The sequence below is a fragment of the Pipra filicauda genome, unplaced genomic scaffold, assembly GCF_003945595.2.
Source record: "Pipra filicauda isolate LSUMZ 115617 unplaced genomic scaffold, ASM394559v2 scaffold205_size1947385_pilon, whole genome shotgun sequence".
NCBI classification, from domain to species: domain Eukaryota; kingdom Metazoa; phylum Chordata; class Aves; order Passeriformes; family Pipridae; genus Pipra; species Pipra filicauda.
In genome coordinates, this window is record NW_024104316.1 from 772,714 (window position 1) to 786,368 (window position 13,655).

At 54.9% G+C, this 13,655-nt stretch overlaps 1 protein-coding gene and 2 non-coding genes across 3 annotated transcripts in view; 1 reads left to right on the forward strand and 2 right to left on the reverse strand.

Annotated features, from left to right (window-relative positions):
• The window catches only part of VAC14 (VAC14 component of PIKFYVE complex), a 57,737-nt gene extending 45,695 nt beyond the window's left edge, over window positions 1-12,042 (reverse strand). Inside the window, exons 1-10 of the mRNA XM_039380859.1 lie at window positions 11,906-12,042; window positions 9,511-9,661; window positions 8,845-9,012; window positions 8,117-8,179; window positions 7,007-7,114; window positions 6,115-6,224; window positions 5,059-5,165; window positions 4,057-4,191; window positions 3,640-3,792; window positions 1,602-1,656 (exon numbers count right to left, since the gene is read on the reverse strand). Coding sequence (XP_039236793.1) covers window positions 1,602-1,656; window positions 3,640-3,792; window positions 4,057-4,191; window positions 5,059-5,165; window positions 6,115-6,224; window positions 7,007-7,114; window positions 8,117-8,179; window positions 8,845-9,012; window positions 9,511-9,661; window positions 11,906-12,009 — 1,154 coding nt within the window. The 5' untranslated portion in view covers window positions 12,010-12,042. The remainder of the gene's footprint in view (window positions 1-1,601; window positions 1,657-3,639; window positions 3,793-4,056; window positions 4,192-5,058; window positions 5,166-6,114; window positions 6,225-7,006; window positions 7,115-8,116; window positions 8,180-8,844; window positions 9,013-9,510; window positions 9,662-11,905) is intronic.
• TRNAG-GCC lies at window positions 2,661-2,731 on the reverse strand. The gene has a single exon. It is a non-coding gene; the product is annotated as a tRNA-Gly (tRNA).
• Window positions 10,489-10,559, forward strand: TRNAG-GCC. The gene has a single exon. It is a non-coding gene; the product is annotated as a tRNA-Gly (tRNA).
• Window positions 12,043-13,655: the final 1,613 nt, after the last annotated feature.

Below are 13,655 nucleotides of genomic sequence, written 5' to 3' on the forward strand. Positions count from 1 at the left end.
CCAGGGCTCCCACCAGCCACGTACAGCCCCCCCCAAACCCATGCCAGTCCCCCACAACGGATGCCACGGCAAAAACAATTCAAGTTCCATCGCTGGATCAAGCAGAGAGGTCACACTGGGTGGGGAAACGGGTTTCAGGGCAGGTAAACCTCATGATAAAACCTGGAGTCTCCTGTTTAAAAGGGCTTAGGAGGGGCTCAAGAAGAAGTCTCTCTGCAAAGCCAGGTGTCTCAGAGATGTGGAGGGTCCTTCTTGCTGTCCCAGATGGTTTTCCCTGGTGCTGGAGTTGCTGGCAGACTACTTCAGTTTGGGCAGCCTTCTCCTTCTGTCTCTCTGTGACAGTGGGACGACACACCCCAGCTCCCCCCTGTTTCTGTCCCCCTTCAGTTTTCACTCCCTCCCTCCCCCAGGTGCAAGCTCTTCAGCACACAGCCACAGCTATCACTTGTCCTGACCTATTGCCTCTTCTTTTTCTTCCCCACCCCCTTCTCCATTTCAGCCCTAGGCACATCCCCTTCTGCACCTACTAAACTTTTAGGGCTGAGCAGAGTCAGGACCCAGCAATGACAAAAAAGCCAGGAAAATCATTCAAGAGCCATAAACCAACATCTAGGTGCAAATTAAATGACCTGTACTTCCATGAGAGAAAAAATTAAGGGCATCATTAAGACCAGGGAGTAGCTAGGCTGTACAGAAATGCAAAAAAGGAATGGAGGGTACACACCATCAACCTGAAAAGCTGATGCATGCATTGCTCTGGGACGTGTCACGATGGGCATCATGCTGGTAGGATGCAGCTAAAGCAACACATCCTATTTTGGGGATCACAACAACAAATAAAAATAAGCATCAGCACAATAAAAGTGCTGGAAATCACGACCTCTGAGTAAAGGAACTGCAGCAGCAGGAGGAAAGAAAAGATGCTATTAGAGCAGATGGATTTGTCCCCAAATTCAGACAGCTGGATGGGAGGAAAGGTATTTGCAGGAGACATGATTTAGATGAGACACTGAGAGAGAGCGTGCTGGGCACAGAACTGGTGCAGGGCTGACTAATGCCACGCAAGGCTGCCAGGGGTGCAAGACCGCTCACCTCTGTGGCCCCAGATCCAGCCCCACAGCCCCGTGGTGCCATGGGGGGCTGCCAAGGCTGCAGCCTGGAGCAGGGTCAGTGCCCCCCAGGCTCTCCTGCCAGCCCCAGACCGTTCACGTGCCACGGTCCTGTGAGGCCTCTGTGCCTCCAGAAGACGAGCACACAGTTCCTCTCCCACCATTCCATTGCAAAGGCAGAAGGGAACCAAATGCCTTCTGTACTGGTCAAGCTAGAAGAGCCATAAATGAGACAACCTCCCAGTCTCTTCAGGAGAAAAACCACCTCGGTTTACCACAAACTCAAGACATTTTGGTGCAAAAGCTTTAAAGAGAAGTCAACCCCTAGAGCATCCCTAGGCATCCACCCTACTGGGACCCAGGAGACCCCAACTGCTTCCCAGTTCAGCCCACCCTTCCTCACAGCTCTGTCTGCATCTGTCAGTCCTTGTCTGTACCCTGAGAAGCCTTCCCTTCTTGTCAAGCCCCTCTGAAGCAACAAACAGACCCTACCTGGTCACTGTGAAGACACTGCTGTTGCTGGAGTCACCAGACGCATCCAAAGACCCTGGGGGCAGGAGAAGAGGAGACACAGTTAGTGGGATGGCAGGGAAGTTGGACAGCAGGACTGGGAGGCTGGAGAGCTACATGACCTTCTGCAAAGACATCACAAGCCATTGTTTGAGGGTCTGGGGACCCAAAGAATCACTTCTGCCTGCAGTGAGCATTTTACACTCCTTGTCAAGCTCTTCTCTGCTGCCAGAGAAGCTGGTACAGGACTGCACCTACCCAGCAAAATGCAGGTGGCACAGCTTCAGACCTCTGCCCCAAACTGGGTTTCCTCTTCTGTAACAAAGACTCAGACACATCCTTCTAATGGTTTTAATCATTCTGAAAGTAGCCCAGAACTGCAGAGCTGCCTTCAACTGTCCTGGTTTCAACACTTTGAGATAGCACACACACAGGGAAGGTGGAATCCAACCCAGGACATCTCCACCTGGCCATAGCCTGACTCCATGTGGAAGCCAAGACACCCAAACAGCTTTTCAGTCTCTGCTCGGTGCTAAAACTGGGTCTTGCAAGCACAGTGACAAAGCACTGCAGGATGAACTTGACTCTTTGTGCCCCCTTGTGCCAACAGCCTCTACTCACACAGACAGCGCCACCGCCACATCAGCACTCCCAGGGAGCAGGGCTGAGAGTTTCTGATGGAAAAGCATCACAGCTTTTTCTGATCCTGCCTGCTTCAAGGTGAAATTTAACCCCAGAGGGGTCGAGATTAAAGCAATTAAGTTTCCTGTTGATGTTTTAAAGCTCTTCTGCGACAGATTTTAATACAAGGAGGTATTCTCGGGACAAATGAGGAGTAAAAAAGAAAAGTTTTTGCTGCTGTGCTATGGCAGCGCATTTTCTGCTTTATCCCTTCCAGAAGGAGACCCTGCATGGCGTTTGGCAGTGAAAGCTTTTGCACTTTTGCTGAAGATTAAGGTGCTTCCTTAGGCTGAGATTATGAGGTGCCTGGGTCCACGTTATGGACAGAAATCAAAGCAAAAAAGGAGGAAAAACAAGCGTTGCATTGGCCGGGAATCGAACCCGGGCCTCCCGCGTGGCAGGCGAGAATTCTACCACTGAACCACCAATGCTGCCCTGGGAGCTGCCCCAGCCTGCTCCTGCCTCCCCGTGGGCAGCAGGACACGGAAACCCTTCCGTCTCAATTCCACCCCCCTGCTCCCTCTCACTGCAGGGTTTTCCGCTGGCGGGTGTGTTACAGAAGAGCACCGGGCTGAGGGTGCAGCCCCAAACCAGCACGGCTGAGCTCACGTGATTTAACTGTCGCACACATAATTCGCACACCTGCACAACGAAGACGTGCTGTGCCAGAAGCAGTGTTTAGTCATGCCAGGACAACAGCACCCAAGGGATGCCAGAGGGCTGAAGCCACTGCTGCTTCCAGGCATTGGTGCACTGGGACTGCTTAGTTTCTTCTCCACTGAACCCTCTTCCAGCTCTTCCAGTCTGCTTACAAACGTCTGGAAATTTTAGGACTGGGACAATATCCACAGGATGGTCTGGAGAGCACCATGAATTTGGAAAGGATCCAAAATCCTTCTCCTTCCCTTTCTTTACCCTTGTCCACCATCAACACCCTTCATGCGCATGTTGATGCACCCCCAGGACAAACACAGCTCTCCGAGTTCTCCTTTGGATGACAACAGCTGCTCTCGAACTATAAATGATCTTTTTCAGGTCAACTTAATGACTAAGTCAAAGTGGAGGATGGTGAGGGGATGGGGATGCTCATGAGGGAACACAGCACTGCAGCACCACTTGGGCTCCAGGCTGGACCAATGACCCTCTTAAGAAGACTGCACCAGATGGGTCTCTCTCAGCAGAGATCTGCGAAACAGAAAGCAGAGAGGTCCAAAGAAAGCAGAGAGGTCCCACATGTCCTGAGCTGCTTCAAGACACCAAACCAACTCAGGAACTTCTCTTGAGAACCTTCCCTTAACCTTCCTCACACCTCTAACGGTCCAGATCAATGGGGACTCACCGCTGGATGCTGCCTCTGGCTTGGAGAGGGACTCCTCCGGGGTGGGCTCCTTTGGTATGTCTATTGACTGTTTGGCCTCATCCATTTCATCATCCTCTGGGATGACCAGCTTCATCAGGCTCTGGTTGCACACATTTGCCACCTCCTTGATGTCTGAGTGAAGGCAGTGTAAGGAACACATGTGGGTAGATGCCAGCCATGGAGAAGCCACCACAGCCCCACCAGGGCTGCCCCAACCCAGCTACTGCAACCCCCCTCATGTCCAAATGGCCAGTGTGGGTGTTAGCACTTGGAGGGAGGACTTCTCCTGGCCCTCTCCAGCCATGCAGCTGGACCTGCACCCCAGGGGCAGGAAGCAGGTGCTTCCCTGTGGGTTGCTGTAGCAGGAATGGGAGCAGCTCCGAGTTACAAGGATACTCTTCTTGCGATCATCGTAGGAGAGACACGGCAGGACCGCGGTCAGGATCCCTGAGGAGTAGGGCAGCATCACCCGGCCAGCCAGCTGGATGAACTCCCTCATCCAGCACATGGCTGTAAGCTGGATCAGGTCATCTGGAAGACAGGAGACAAGCAAGGGTGAGGGAAAGGACAGCACTGGCAGCTGAGCAAACCCCATAAGCCAATGACCACCTGCAAGCATGGAGCTACCTCTGCTCCATCCAGAGAGACCCTAGCCTGGGAAAGCTCAGTCCCAGAGGAGATCAACTAAGACCTGAATCTGCAGTGAGGCTGAGATTAAACACAATCATTAAGTTTTAGAGTTAACCCCTTCAACTTTAATGAAGGTTTTCTCATTTACAAGTATTCTGTCAAGCTTACCAATGCATAAGGACATTTCCACTGTCACATCCCTTGCATCTGTGTATCTGGGTCAAGCACTGTTCCTAGAGTTGGGTTTTTAACAACCTCCCCAAGTTCTGGGGCACTCTGCTCATGCAAGGCCAGGTTTTAGGCTTAAACAGTGTCAGCTTAATGAAAAGCCAGCAATCTCCCAAGAAACCCACTCCCACCCAGCAATGCTTAAAGAGCAGTTTAAGCTCAATGAGCACAACCTGGGGACAAGACCCTTCTCAGGAAACACATCCAGCTGCAGCTGTAACCCTCTGCCACTGCCTACACAGCAGACCCACAGGAGCTGCACTGCAGCACTGGCACAAAGCCCACACACATCCAACTGTCCGGCCTGTGCACCTCGTGCCACCAGAGGTTATGGTAAGCCCTTAAGGAGATCCTTCCAGAAGTGCTGCATATCCACAGGTGCCATGCACAGCCAGATATTTTTCTTTCAGGCCCCTCCGCTCTGGGAGGATGCCAGACCTGTGTCGTGTCTGGGCCATCAGCAGTAGTGCCAACTGTGGGAGAGCTGCCTCCCACCACAAACCAGGAGCTGGGTGCCACCGCTCGGTCCTGTGCACTCACCCGCTGCCTGGCAGTGGATCACCAGGATATTGGCCATTTCTGCAAACTTGACACTGGAGGGATTCTTCTTGATCTCCTTGAGGAATTCCCCGAGAGCCACCTCGCACCTGCGGACAGGCAGAGCAGCCGGTCAGCGCGCGGTCCCCTTGGATGGAGAAGTCAGGGAGAAGTTACGGAGACAATCCTGCAGGGTCACATGGAAGGGTGCTGCTGGCACGGCAGAAGTGCCTCCCCACAGGGGCAGGGCCAGGAAGGGACGAGGCTGAGAAGCTCATCCTGCCCCACAGCAGGGACTGCACACAGCTGTGAGGACAGAGGCAATGACTGCCCAGATCCCCCCAAACCTTCCCAAAACTTCCCCACAGCCACTGTGGATAGGGAGGTGCCTGGGATGGGGAGCACAGAGGGGAGCAGCTGGGCAGCCAATATCCAAAGTTTTCAGTGCTGGTTCCTCAACATGTGGATGCTGGGAAACAAAGATACAGAGAGGATCCAGAAGGGCTTGGCAGGAGGATAGGCCGAGGCTGGTCTCGCCACTTACTTATGCCCCACAAAACAGGTCCAGCCACTCTCTCCCAGCACAAAACACCAGGATCCTCTGACCCCTCTGAGAACACACAGCCAATCCTGCGCTTCAAAATGCCTCCATCTTGGAATCAGCAGCGTATACATGGAGCAAGCTCCCAATGCTTGCTCCTGTTCTCCACCCAGGAGACGCTGGGCTGGAGCTCTGCCTTGCTGAGAGAGGCTCAAGTGCTGCTTCTTCAGAGAGTTCATACCCCATCCCAGCAGCACAGTGGCTGTGAAGTCAACGCTTCAACCAAGCCAAAACAGTCTGTCCCCCAGGCACAGAGCAGGGTGTCCTCTCCAGCCACAACAAGCCGGGAGAGGCCCTTGCCAAGGACACTTTGATCCCCCACCCACGCCAATCCGCCTCCCACCACGCCCACGGGGTTTTGCTGCAGTTATACAGAAGAGCTGCAAACCAAGGAAGAGGGTGATGGATGGACAGCAAACATGACACAGCCCTCACACCCCACCAGCCTTCACACTCACATTTTCCGTATCTCCTTGCTGTTGTCTCCCAGGATCTGGAAGAGCCCGTCCAGGATTTCTGGCAGGTAATCCAAGAGGTTGATGTCAGGCACAGACTCCAAGACTAGGATCTAGCTCGGGGAGGAGTAAGAAAGAAGAGGTGAGTTTTGGAGAAGCTGAGTAACATCACCAGCATGAATCTGGCAGGATACTGAGGAATTCAGAGCTGAGCTGTGTGGGATGGGGGGAAGAAAAAAAGGACAGCGTGGAGCTGCCCATCTCAGGAAGCAGCTGAGCTGGCACAGGAAATGAGTGATCAGCCTGCAGCACTGCTACATTTCCAATCACAGCTCTGTAAAACAACACAGGGATCAGGAATGACTGCCAAGACACATGCAGGCAGACCTGGGATGGCAGTGGTACAGCTGAGAGTCCAGGGACACGCATCTCCTCAGACTCCAACCAGGCACCAAGAGCTTCTGCCCTGCACAGAGAGGAGAAAGCAAGGGGGGGATCCCTTGCCTCCCAGAGAGCAACATCCCTCCATCGCTGCTGGGTGATGGAAAGCAGCCTGGCACTGTCCCTTGGTAGACTATAACCTCTAGACCACAGTATGTCTATTTATACAAGCAACACTTTGACTGTACTTTCTAACTTGGTGTGCAGTGTCCTGAACAGGTTGGCAGAAGCACAGTGTGATGTCCCTGTGACTGCACCAGCAAGGTGACAGGGAACTGCCCTTTTAAAGAAGGTTAAAAACTCGGCTGGCTTAAAAACCTGCCCAAAAAAATCCAGGTGCCTGAGCTCACACATTGCCATGGACATCTGCAGTTTGCCCAGACACAGGAAGCTGATGTGACACAATATTCTGGAGTTCAGACTGGCATGAACATGTGGCACCCCGTGCACCTACCCAGGATATGATGAACTGGCGGGCATACTGGTTGTTGGAGTAAATCCTCTCACGCAGCAGTGGGATGAAGCCCACCAGGTCAAACTGGTTGCTCTCTGTCACGATATCCTGCAGAGCCCAAGCAGAGGGTGTTAGGAGGGATGGCTGCCAACTCATGTCCATGCAGACACCCCACCCTGTCTTTTTAAGGCACATGACAGGAAAAAGATGACAACCAGTTGATGCACGAGTCTGCAGGTCATGAGACCTGGGGAGAAGGAACCACGCAGTTTATTCAGGCAATGAGCTAGGAACTCCCCCCCTTGGGCAGGGACTGAGCAAGACCCAGAGAGGGATGCTCCTGCCTGCTGTGTGGCAGCCTGGCTGAACAGGAGGACGATGGGAGCATCTCCAACTCATGCCTCAGTGGTGTGCTGCACACATGAGCAAGCACTTTTGATGCAGCCACACATATCAGGGTGGGGAAGTCCCCGAGTTTCCTTTAAAGCTCTTTCTACACGCTTGGTGGATTTTGCTGCCTGGCCGAGTCTCTCACCCCGGTGTGGCGGAGCTGATCTCCCGGCAGGAAGGTTTGCAGCAGGAGACTGGTTTAACTGGTGTGATAAAGAGGAGTGAGGGCAGGATCTGGGAGGGAGCTGCTCGCTTCTAAACAGCAGGAAAAAAGGAACTGGGAGGTCTGTGACAGTAAAAGCCTGTCAGCAGACACAACAGGAATGGGAACCAAGCCCTGCACCCCAAAGCAGCAGCAGAGCAGCTCTGCTCACAAAATGACCCGCCTGGGCAAGGAATAGCAGAAGAACAGCCCTTCTGTTGCCTGGGACAAGGGTGAAAACCCGGTCAGACTAAAACCTTGCTTCCCCCAGTTCCCAGGAGTTGAATGCACATGTGGCCCTCGGATAACCCACCAGCCCCTCCATCCAGCCACCCGAAAAGGCCCCCAGACCCTCAATCCAAGAGGTTGTGGTCCGTGAGAGAAAGAAATGTTTTACCAGCAGCCACAGGACTGAGCTGGGATGCTTTTAGCACCTGCAGCCTCAGGGACTGACATATCCCCCACCAGGACATGCCTCCAGCCTACACCAAGGACTCTCAGCTGGAGAGCAAAACTACCTTGAGGAGCCGATCGAGGAGCTCGGAGCCACTTTTGACATTTGGGTCAGGATCAGCAGCCAGCTGTGAACGACAGAAACAAGAGCCATTGCAGCACTGGGTCCCAGGTCTGCTCCCTGCTCTGCAGTGCAGCTCCCAGCAGGCTCACAGGACTGTTGCTCTCCTCTGGCATTACAGGGATGGACAGAGAGAAGACCCTTTATCTCCAGTTTCTCATTAGGCTCCACCAAATTCTCCTGAGAGACTTCCTAAGGGGAATACCAAGCAAACTTCACCTCCCCCTGCTATGCAGGTTTTCATGGGCCAGTCACGCTCTCAAGAAGCAGAGAAATACAAGTTACCAGTGAAAATCTGCAAAGACATAGACATGGTTTTGACCCTACAGACCCCACAAAGCTGTAGTGCTGCAGAGCCACCTCGCCTGCAGCAGCTTTCTCAGCCTCATTTTTGAACACCATTCAACAAGGAGCAGGAAAATACATCCTGGAGGTGAGGATGAGCAGAGAGCAAGGTATCTTACAGTGAACTCCACACCCACAGCATCAGTGAAACCGTGTGGAAACTGCTCATTTTGTCCTTCAGACCTGTCTGGGTCAAAGTTTACTTGGAACACCGACCTTGGACAACCCGGTTTGTTTGACTTGGAGATGTCGAGGACTAGGGAAGAAGCCTCAGAACTCAAGTGTGGGAAAGAAAAGCACATGGGGGTTTAAGAGGAAGCTTCTTACCTTGCTGAGGCCATCAAAGAGCACATTGAAGTGCGGGAGGACAGAGCCTCTGGCCACCTTGACGATGTTGTAGAGAGCCTCGCAGGCGTAGTACCGCAGGCGACTGTCGGCGTCATTGAAACACGTCAGCACCGGCTCAATCAGCTCCTTCAGGTACAGCCCAGAGTCCTGGTGGACACAAGGAGACTGCTCAGCCAAGGAGCATGGCACAGGGAAGAGATGGCACTGCCCTGGCACGTACTGCAAACATCCTGCCCATACCTCAGCCCTCCTTCCCAAAGATCCTGCTCGTGCTGCCGGGGCTGCCTGAGCTGGGGGTTGGAGGGGGAAGGGCTGCAACTCCTATCAGCTCTGTTAACACGAATTAGCACCCAACCTGCTGTGTCTAGTCCAGCTGCTGGAGACTCGGGATGGACAGACGCACTTTAAACATGCCTAGGGGGAGCTGCCAAGATGTAGCCCAGGCCAGAAAGCACTCCAGGGCCCAAAGGATGAAGCTGGGTGTGCTGGGAAAACTCAAACACGACCCAGCTGAACGCTGCGAGGCAGGGAGGGAGCCAGGGAGCTGCAGGGCCGCCAGCCCGAGTCTCCCCATCACACTGACCCAGGAGGAACTGCTGTTCTCACACCACAACCTGCACAAGCCCCAGACCCCACCGCACCCACCTTGCCCAGGGCGATGGAGCAGGCTGCCAGGCCAATGAGTCCCCCTTTCCGGCTGTGGGGGTGCTGGGAGAGCGCAAACTCCTGTGACAGGATCTGGATGACGTGTTTGATTTGAGATGTGTTGTTCTGAGCCACAAACTCTCGCACCAGCCTGGGGAGAGGAGAGGAGAGCACACGGGGGGGGTTTTAGGTTCTGCCCGATACAAATGCTGAGGGGTTTGGTTCCCCACGGGGACTTTCAGCCACGACAAACACCAGAGAAAGGGGTAATGAAATGGGGAATGCTGACAGGATCCATAAGTGAAACTAGAGCTCTCCCTGCTCACTGCCCTGCTGCTCCAGCCCGCAGCCTCCTACACCACTCAGGAGCTCTAAGCCCAGGATGGGCTCTCAAGGGCCACCCCAGTGCAGCTGTTTGCTTGCAGAGAAGAAGTTACCAGGTCTTCAAACCCTCTCTCCAACAGGGCAGGTCATTTATCCCCAGCAGGGCACAGGACAGCAGCCCAGAGGAGCTAAGCACAGAGCAGGAGTGCTGGTAGCTCAGCACGGAATTGCTGCCCACCAGACCCACACACAGTGCCAAGATTCTGGACCTTTCCCAGCCGCCCACACACTGCTTCAGGTGATACCTCATACATTCAATTTTATATTAACAGTATATTTAAATACGCTCCTAAACAGCACGAGCCTTAATAAAAAGCCAACCCAGTTTCCATACGCAACACCTGCTCCGCCCCAGGAACTTGCAGCTCGTTACCCAGAGATAATTAACGCATCACCCTACTCAAATGAATGAGCTCCAGCCTACGGAACTGCTTCCAGGTCCCAGCTCGTCCGTCCAGCCTTTTGGTCCCTGTTTCCCTGCGGCAGAGCCGCTGGCCAGGCAGGGAGGCACAGGCAGCTGTGGAGCCAGCTGTGGAGCCAGCTGTGGAGCCAGCTGTGGAGCCAGCTGTGGAGCCAGCTGTGGAGCCAGCTGTAGCATTGGTGGTTCAGTGGTAGAATTCTCGCCTGCCACGCGGGAGGCCCGGGTTCGATTCCCGGCCAATGCAGTGCTGTTTTTCCTCCATTTTTCTTGGACTTCTATCTACAATACAAGACTTGGGCCCCTCAAAAATTCTGCCTAAATCACTAACCTTCACCTTCGCTGTCACTAAAGGTGAAAAAGCTTTCACTGCCTAATTCCATACAAGGTTTCTTTGGCACTATATGGATCTCACACTGCTCTCTCCCAAACAGGGGCCACTGGCCAGTCACGCACTTCATAATCCAGAAAATCATTACAGAAAATGTTCATGAACTTTCCTTCCCAGGATTATGAACACCAGCTCTGCTCTGACCTTAGCAGCTGCTCCCTTTCTCTCCAGGGGCACCAGGCAGCCCCTCCCTACTCTTCCTACTCCGAAGGTAAGTTCTCCAACAGTTACAGCTCGACCCTTTCTCCCAAACTGCTCATTTAGGGAAAATGGCTCCATCTCCAGTCTTTCTCTAAATAGAGGAACACACTAAGCTCAAGTAAGACAGACCATTGGAGTGATCACTTTACTGCCATCCATTTCATGGATGGAGCTTTGCTTGAATGTGAACAAGTTTACAGACCTCCTTAAAGGGTTCAAGATTTAGTTAACGAGGCAAAAAGCCAGGGAAAGTGAAGTGCAGCATCAGAGAGCCTAAAAGCAGCAGGAGCTGGTGCTCCTGCATCACCAGCCAGAGGACAAGGAGGTTCCTGAGTTGAGAGGCAGCAAGTCCCTCCTGGCTCAATGCCATGGACATGGGAGAGATGCTGCTGGGTTTTGTTCTGTGATGGGTTTTGGATGATCTAAACCTGTGAGATCTGCAGAAAAGGTTGGCCCTTGCCTTCTTCCTCCTCATACCCTTCCCAAATCATGTTTGCAGACTGATTAGCTGAACTGTCTGACCCCAAAGCAGACTTTGGTTGGTAAAAGCCAAGCACAGACTCACGGTCCCCCCACCGTGACCCCCAGCCCCAAAGCCCCCAGCTCCCACTGGGGTCACCCCCGGCACGCCGGATCCCCACGGTCCCCCCACCGTGACCCCCAGCCCCAAAGCCCCCAGCTCCCACTGGGGTCACCCCCTCCCCCTACTCCGGGCCTCCCAGGTCCCCCGGGGTGATCCCCATCGCCGCAGCCCCCGGCTCCCACCGGCCACAGCCGGGCCGGTCCCTCCCACCGCCCCCTGCCCGGTGGGAGCTGGACCCACCCCAAGCATCCCTGACCGGCTCCCGCCACGCCGGGGCCGCGGGGAGCCCCGGCAGGCCAACACCCCTCCCCGCCCTTCCCCGGGGAGCCGGGTCGGCCTCTCCAGCCCCATCCCCGCAGCGGCACCGCCCTCGATTCCCGCCGCCCTCCCCGGTTTCCCGGCATCTCCCGCCCCTCACTTCTCGATCTCCAGGGCCGCCACCTTCCTCTTCTCGTAGAGCTTGTCGGTGAGCGCCCGCACCACGCCGGGCGCCAGCGGCGCCAGGTCCCGCTCGGTGTTCATGGCCCCGCCGCCGCCGCCGGGCGGCCACGTGACCGCGCCCGGGACCGCGCCCACGTGACCCCGCCGGCACGCCCACGTGACCATAGCGGACCCGCCCCCCGGAACCCCGCCCCGCCCCCGGGACCCGCCCCCGCCGCCGAGGGGCTCGAGGGAAGGGGCGGAGGGGAGAGCGGGAAGCTGAGCGTGAGCCAGAGTGTGCCCAGGGGGGCAAGAGGGCCAATGGATCCTGGCCTGGATCGGGAACAGTGTGGCAGCAGGACCAGGGAAAGGGATTCTGCCCCTGGGCTCAGCACTGGTGAGGCCACCCCTGGAGTGCTGTGTCCAGCTCTGGGCCCTCAGCTCAGGAAGGACATGGAGGGGCTGGAGCAGGGCCAGAGAAGGGCAGCGAGGCTGGGGAAGGGACTGGAGCACAGGTCCTGTGAGGAGAGGCTGAGGGAGCTGGGGCTGTTCAGCCTGGAGAGGAGGAGGCTCAGGGGAGACCTCCACACTCTCTACAACTCCCTGACAGGAGGGGGGAGCCAGGTGGGCGTCCCGAATCCAAGGGGCGGGGGAGCACAGGGCAGTGGGAATGCCGGCGATGGGGGTGCCGGCGATGGGGGTGCCGGCGATGGGGGTGCCGGCGGCCGGCGCTGCAGTGGCGGAGCGCGGCCACGCGGGAGCGCCGTGCCCCTGGAATGTTGCCGGGATCATCCCGGCTCCGGGCAAAGCTCCGGCGGGACTTTGGAGCCTCGTCCCGGCCGGGGGCGAGCCCGGGCACCGGGACCCCGAAACACACGGCCATGGGGCGGGGGAACGGCGGAGGCTCGTGGGGAAGCTGCTGAACGTGCTCGTTCGCAACCCAAGAGCACGCAGCCCACGGGGGGTCACGCTGTTAAATGCCGGGATGCGATCCAGAGACTTCTCCACGCGGGAAGGGATTTATTTCCCTGAAAGACAAGTGCACATCGAGAGAAACGAGAAGTGAATTTGCAGATGACTTTCCCTTGCATTATCTGCCTCTTCGCTGGCTCTGTCATGGTGGTGTGACACAGCAGCCACTCTGACACAGCCAGGAGAATTCAGGGAATTTTTCCCTTCCTCTCATGTTTTCAAAGCCACACTCATAGTCAGTCATCTAATGCTCATTAATGAGCCACTTCAGAGTGCTTTTTCCTTGTTAAAGTGGGCAGCAGTTCTGCCTACTGGCCACGAGGAGCAAGTTGGATTCACATGAAGAACAAACTGGTAAATACAAAAAATTTGGAGAAAGAGACAGGTGTGCTTCAGCACCCCTAGAAAAAGGAACATGTGTAAAGAATGGCAGTAAAAAAGTGCAGTTAAAGTGCCCCATCTGAGCCCTAAAAATTAAGATTTCTTTTTCTTTTTTAAACTAACCAGAGATTCAATGCACCCACATTCCCCAAGAGACCCAAGGGCTGTCAGATCCTGGGAGACTGCTGAAAGCAAGGCGAGCTTGTGGTTTTGTTGCTGGGAAGCAGCAAATAAAAAAGAGACAATGATATTAGATCTGGTCCTGTCCCTGAAAATCGGGAATAAACTCCTTAACACCTGTGTAGTATTGAGAAGCAGGTATTACTTTATAGCAGCACTCCATGCATGCAGGAGTAATTTCACCTAATATGCAGGCTTGGCTTTACAGGTCTTTA